The sequence below is a fragment of the Priapulus caudatus genome, unplaced genomic scaffold, assembly GCF_000485595.1.
Source record: "Priapulus caudatus unplaced genomic scaffold, Priapulus_caudatus-5.0.1 Scaffold855, whole genome shotgun sequence".
Lineage (NCBI taxonomy): Eukaryota > Metazoa > Priapulida > Priapulimorpha > Priapulimorphida > Priapulidae > Priapulus > Priapulus caudatus.
Window position 1 is genome coordinate 64,441 of NW_014577916.1, and position 5,586 is coordinate 70,026.

Here is a 5,586-nt window from a genome sequence, read left to right on the forward strand (position 1 = left end):
CCTTTTAAAAGAGTCCGACACTATAACGTATTTAGCCTATTATAGACATTGGAATATTTAAACATGTTCGCTACATTTAGGAACATATTATGATCGAACCTGCTTGATTGATGTTTGCTCATTATGGGCGCCGCCAATGATTTCCCATGTACAACGCCCTGCGTTTTGGCTCGTGGCGGCGTCGTCATTGTTTTTCTTATGGTCTGCTTGCGTGCGAGGTATTTGGTCCTTATACTATCTGATCCATACTCTGTATATTATGAGTGTATTGTGGGCTGTGTGGGTGTGCAACTAGCCACATCAAAAACTTGGTCAAGTTGAATATACTTTCGCACAACCAAGCAGCTTAAAACGTATCCAGCGATCTCGTTACGCATGGCCCAGCAAGAAAATAATCTCTGCTGAGGTCGGATGGCTCAGAGCAATAAGAAATCCGGAAACGGCACCGCCAGTAGGCATCTCTTAGTTCTAGATCATATTCACTAAAGACTGTTTTGATAGGTACGTTAGTCAGTGGACAAATCGTATGTCTTTTGCTAATGCATCTCTCAAGCAGTACACAGCTAGCAAGCATAACTCATGATAGATAGCTATAGGCTTACACAGTGCCACTGTCAGTATCAGTGAGTAACTTTAAAGTTAGAGAGAGAGTCACCAATCGCTCTCTCACACACACACACACACGCATGCATGCTAATTTCAATTGAGGCATGCTTAATTAAATAAATTAAGCTGTGAATATTTCTAATTGGGAAAAACTTATAAAACCTTTTAAATTATTTTTACAGTCAAAAATGTTTTTTTTTCTACAGAGAACACTTGAAAAAAGGAGTAGGGGAGAGCCGCATCACCCTGCATTAAAAATTGCTGCGGTTCCAACTATTTTTGCCTACAAGTCTAATGCAAGACAGTGCAGCGCCCGCAGGTCTAGGAGGCGAAAGGTAGGCAGACAGCAAATGCATGCAAGTGTACTTGAGATAAAAATTATTCTAGTAAAGCACTCAACATTTGTAGTCTCACAAGTTGTTCATCTGCAGCTATTTCTGTCTTGTTTCATTGGTCATAATGGCATTAATTGTTCTATATAATAAAATAGAAATTTAATATATAATCAATCTCCCTATTACTAGTATATATTTGTTTAAATCTGTTATATGGCTATAACACAACTATAACAATGATCATTCTTTTATTTCTACAGCATTTGGCATCAACAGACAGTGACAAAATATTAGATGACCTGAACACTGCTTGCAGTTTTGCTCAGCAGTCACCTGACAACAGTGATGATGATAATGCAAGTGATTCATCAGGCATGACTTCATGTGTAGCAGTTGAGAATCAGGTACCAGAATATTACACTGTTTCTATCACATAGCACAAGCAGTGTAGTTTTAAGTGTAACTGTGCCAGATTAGCAGAACAATACAGCAGCTAGAACAAGTTTTAAAATGTGTGTATAATCAATAAAGCTAAATACTCTATTTCAGCAATAAATAACAATGATGATGATGATGATGATGATGATGATAATAATAATAATAATAATAATATGTATGTTAGTACAAAGTACGATTTCATTTCATGCGCACCCTCATATAACCGAATATATACCATTTATGGTGAATATAAAGGGGGGGGGGAGAATTCGTTATCATGATGTATAAAAATAAGCTCTTTATCATGATGTATAAAAATAAGCTCTTTCAATACATTACATAGTTGTCTGTGCGTGATATTCATTCATTCAGTTTTCGTGTCACTTATTTATTCAATTTTCATTCATTCTGGACGTTATATTTATATTCATTCAATTTTCTGACCTGCCTGATATTTATTCTTGGTTGACCCTTCTGTATGAATTCTTAAAATACAGCCTTGTATTCACGTGTCACATATTTTATTCCTACAGCCTTCAGTAAAAGATGTCAGTGTACAGACTGATCCTCCAATGCTCCAATAACCCAGCAGTCCACACTACCATATTATGTTATTTATGGCAGCATTGGTCATGTTGTGGTAGATCACAGCTACACAAGGGTACAATTTATAGGTTTTGCAGGTGTTTGTTCAGAGCAATATTGGCGGTATGCAGCCAAGCACAATATCCTGCAATGTAAATAAATCTAGTTAATTTTACGCTGTCTATAAAGTGTTTTCCCCCACTGAATCTGTGAACACGTTAACATTATTTTCTAATGAGATTTTAAATGAGTTTTAAGGAGATCAATCGAATCTGTGAAATTGGTATAGTATAAAAAATCCATCTGAATGTGTCAGAAATACAAATGCATAAATATTGTTTTATTTTAATCTGACATTAAACATGTATCCTAATTAATTCATTACATCGCTACACACTATTAGGTATGAAATTGTTTGTTGACATGACATTAGATGCACCTTATTAGATGCACTCATTTCTCATGCTTCGATGGGTGGACATCATATACTGAGTGCTGCATAAGTTATTGAACTGTTATAATGTATATATAATAAATGCCCTTTACAACAGTGTACCAGGGCAACATATAAGAATATGTTTATGAATTATTTGCTTGTCTCTCCACTCCCTTTCATCCGCCAGTCCTGTGATACAAACCTTATAGTGTGTTCCATTTGTGTGCTATTCTACCAATGTGAGTGCCCAGTTCATGCATAACAGAGGAAAATACCACACGTATAAAACTACTGTCATTTTATATTTATTTTATGGTGTTTATTGTAGATTAAACGTGTAATTGTATTAGCTAAGATGCTAGAAATAAAACTTTAAAATTTCTAACCTATTAGTCAGTGGATCTTGAAGATTTTCTCCGAAACGTCATGCATAGCCACCAGTGCAGTGCGGAGTACAACACGTTGTAAACATACATCCCCACATTTTATCTTCATCAATTTCCATGTTTGTAATTTTTTCTTCCAGCTCGCTATCGGCTAATACGTAATCAATTACTGATTTTTGTTCCCCCTGAACTCGTGTCCAGATCCCTTTGCATTTGGTGCTTCTATTTAGCAACTGTAATTTACAATGTTTCGTTAACCTGATTAATTGTTTTCCTCCTGCTGTTAGGTCTTTACTATTGCCTGTAATAAAATCTCCAACTTTAACATTAAAATCTCCTACTACTAAACACATTTGCTTCTTTTGTGCAGCCTTCATAACTTCTTCTTCTATTACATCAAACATGGATATGATTTTTTCCTTAGGAGTTCTAGACTCTTGTGGTCCATATACTACTCCTATTTTAACTTGAATCCTATTATTATTTATTAGGCACCATACTTGTTCCCCTGCTTCTCGTTCTTCTCTGGTGCAAACTGTTACGTTTTTTAATCTATCTGCTATAGCTAACATTACCCCACCTCCCGTTTTTTCTGTTCGATTGACAGTATACATTTGATAGCCAGGGAGAGACAATTTGTCCATATTATTTAAATGAGTTTCCACAATGGCAATAACTTTTGGTTTTTTATTTTCAATTATATCATAGAGGCTATCTAATTTTGAACGAATACCTCTTGCATTTGCATAGATAACTTTAAAATTTTCATATATGATTTTATTACTTCGAGATCGCCTTGTTGCTTTAATAGTTGTTTTTATACTTTTTATTGGTTCCCCCCTTGCCAGCTCGGTGTCCGTACATATGTTGCTTGCACATCTTGGTTTGGGGCCTGATTTTCGTTTATTTTTTGTTCCTGTAATACCAACTGTCGATCTAAAAAATTTACTTGTTGTGTCAGTTGTCTGATTATCTCCGCTTGTTCTTGGTTTGTTTCTTGTTTGTTTCTGATGGTGTCTGTTTCTGTTCTGTGGTCGAACCTGCATGTGTATCCATAGGGACACATGTCTCCTGCCGCAATATAGCGGCACTGTTTACTTTTTGTAAATGCGTTACTGCTTGTTGAGTTTTGAGACATAGCTCTTCTGTCATTGTAGCCGTGTCTGTACATGCACTTGTATCCAAATCTACAAGGCCTTCCAGCTTCATAGTTTCTACACATTTTATTTCCATTTCTTGATCTTTGTTCCATCACGTGGTCTCTTGTGTGCATGGTGGTGTTCCTACCTCTTTTTGGATACTCATGTTTCCGCAGTTCATACGGCTCTCTTCCTCTCGGTCTGACTCCACTGTCGCTTTCTTGATCTATATCCAATAATTTATACATTTTTTGCTCCAGTTTTTTAAATATTCTTTCTTCTAGTTGTGTGATTCCTTCTTCCATTACTTCCACCTCTTCTATCTCATTCCTTGCTTCTCCTTCTTGGGTTTCCTTTTCCCTCTTCCTTTCCAACTGCTCTTTCCTGGTTTTCTTTCCTTTACTCTTTTCTCCTTTTAATTCTTCTAATTCTAATTCAGCAATTCTTTGTTGATCTTCCATTACTGCTATAATTTCTTCTCCTCTTTTCACAGCCATTGTCATACTTAGTAATGTTGCTTTTGTTTCTTCTAACTCACTTTTTGCTCTTGATAGCTTGTCTTGCCCTTCCGATACCTCTCTCAATAGCTGATTTGAAATCCTATTTTCCTTTTTCCCTTCACTATTTTTTCCTTCTAATGCCTTTTGCAGTTGTTCTATTTTGTCCCCGAGTTCTTTATTCTCCTTTTGTAACGTTTCTCCTTTGGTTCTAACCTCACTGAACTCCTTTTCCATACTTTCTACCTTCTTCTGGCAACACATGGAATGTTCTGAGTTTCTTTCTATTGTAATTCCTAGCTTTTCTTTTGCACACCTGATACAGGTGTATTTTCTTTTTGTTTTTTGCAAGATTGCAAGTTGGTATTGTGGTAGCATGGTACACACATCGTGCAACCACCTTTCGCACTCTCCACACTGCACCATATCTTCCTCTGTGTACATTTTTTTGCACACTGCGCATTTATTTATTTCTTCGATATTTATTTCTTGGTTACCTGCCATACCTTTTTCCAGGTTCTTTATAGTCTTCTCACTAAGTTTCCTGCTTGTTTTTTTGTCGCTGAGGTTTCCCGTCATTTAATATTTCATGATGTTCCTCTCTAATGTCATCTATTACACTGCTATTATTTTTTCCTTCGTTGCCAACTTTTCCATTCAAATCTTCCTTTTGGTGTAAATTCTCTATTCTTTTCATTTGCTCTTCATTTTCTACTAATGCCATGCTGTGGTGCCCTTATATTCTTGTGGTGCGGCAGCTCCCCAAATTCTTTTGTTATTGCATTCATCACACAGTATGTCTCCCCTATAGTCAGGAGGCTTATGCACGCTATATAGAGCCCAAATCTGCATATATTATGAAAGACATTTTAAGGGTCAAATCTGGGTCATATGTTCTCGCTAAGCTTAGAATTTTTTGAGGAGCCCAAAAATTTGACCCCGGGAAAAACGGGCCCCCCCCCCCGTAGGGACCCGAAAGCTGTTATTTGCCATACTCTTTTGGGCCCTTCGTTGGTCAAATTTGGAACAAAGTTAGAGTCGATTTAGGGTTTTAAACATCAACGGAATCGATTGGCGTCGGTTTGGACTAAATTTGTCAAAGTCACGTGGAATATCGTTCCTTCGGGTTCAGCGCGGGCCCGAAAATGGTTTTTACATATCTCG

At 36.8% G+C, this 5,586-nt stretch overlaps 2 protein-coding genes across 2 annotated transcripts; one reads left to right on the forward strand and one right to left on the reverse strand.

Moving 5' to 3' along the window:
• Positions 1 to 794: 794 nt before the first annotated feature.
• On the forward strand, positions 795 to 2,527 carry LOC106814015. Its single transcript, XM_014818271.1, has 3 exons — positions 795 to 941; positions 1,202 to 1,345; positions 1,913 to 2,527. Exons 1-3 carry the CDS (start codon positions 795 to 797, stop codon positions 1,961 to 1,963), a joined length of 342 nt encoding a protein of 113 aa, XP_014673757.1. The 3' UTR covers positions 1,964 to 2,527.
• A 1,228-nt stretch (positions 2,528 to 3,755) lies between these two features.
• Positions 3,756 to 4,659, reverse strand: LOC106814016 (protein Daple-like). Its single transcript, XM_014818273.1, has 2 exons — positions 4,074 to 4,659; positions 3,756 to 3,826 (listed from the first exon to the last, which is right to left on the reverse strand). The coding sequence occupies exons 1-2, from the start codon at positions 4,657 to 4,659 to the stop codon at positions 3,756 to 3,758; spliced, it is 657 nt and encodes a 218-aa protein (XP_014673759.1).
• Positions 4,660 to 5,586: the final 927 nt, after the last annotated feature.

Excerpts from the sequence above, each read along its gene's own strand:
- LOC106814015 (XM_014818271.1), top strand. The coding sequence starts at position 795 with ATGTTTTTTTTTCTACAGAGAACACTTGAAAAAAGGAGTAGGGGAGAG. Across the intron at positions 942-1,201 it reads GCAGGTCTAGGAGGCGAAAG|CATTTGGCATCAACAGACAG; the intron begins GTAGGCAGACAG and ends TTATTTCTACAG. Across the intron at positions 1,346-1,912 it reads GTGTAGCAGTTGAGAATCAG|CCTTCAGTAAAAGATGTCAG; the intron begins GTACCAGAATAT and ends TTATTCCTACAG.
- LOC106814016 (XM_014818273.1), bottom strand. The coding sequence starts at position 4,659 with ATGGAAAAGGAGTTCAGTGAGGTTAGAACCAAAGGAGAAACGTTACAA. Across the intron at positions 3,827-4,073 it reads ACATGAGTATCCAAAAAGAG|GTTCGACCACAGAACAGAAA; the intron begins GTAGGAACACCA and ends ATACACATGCAG.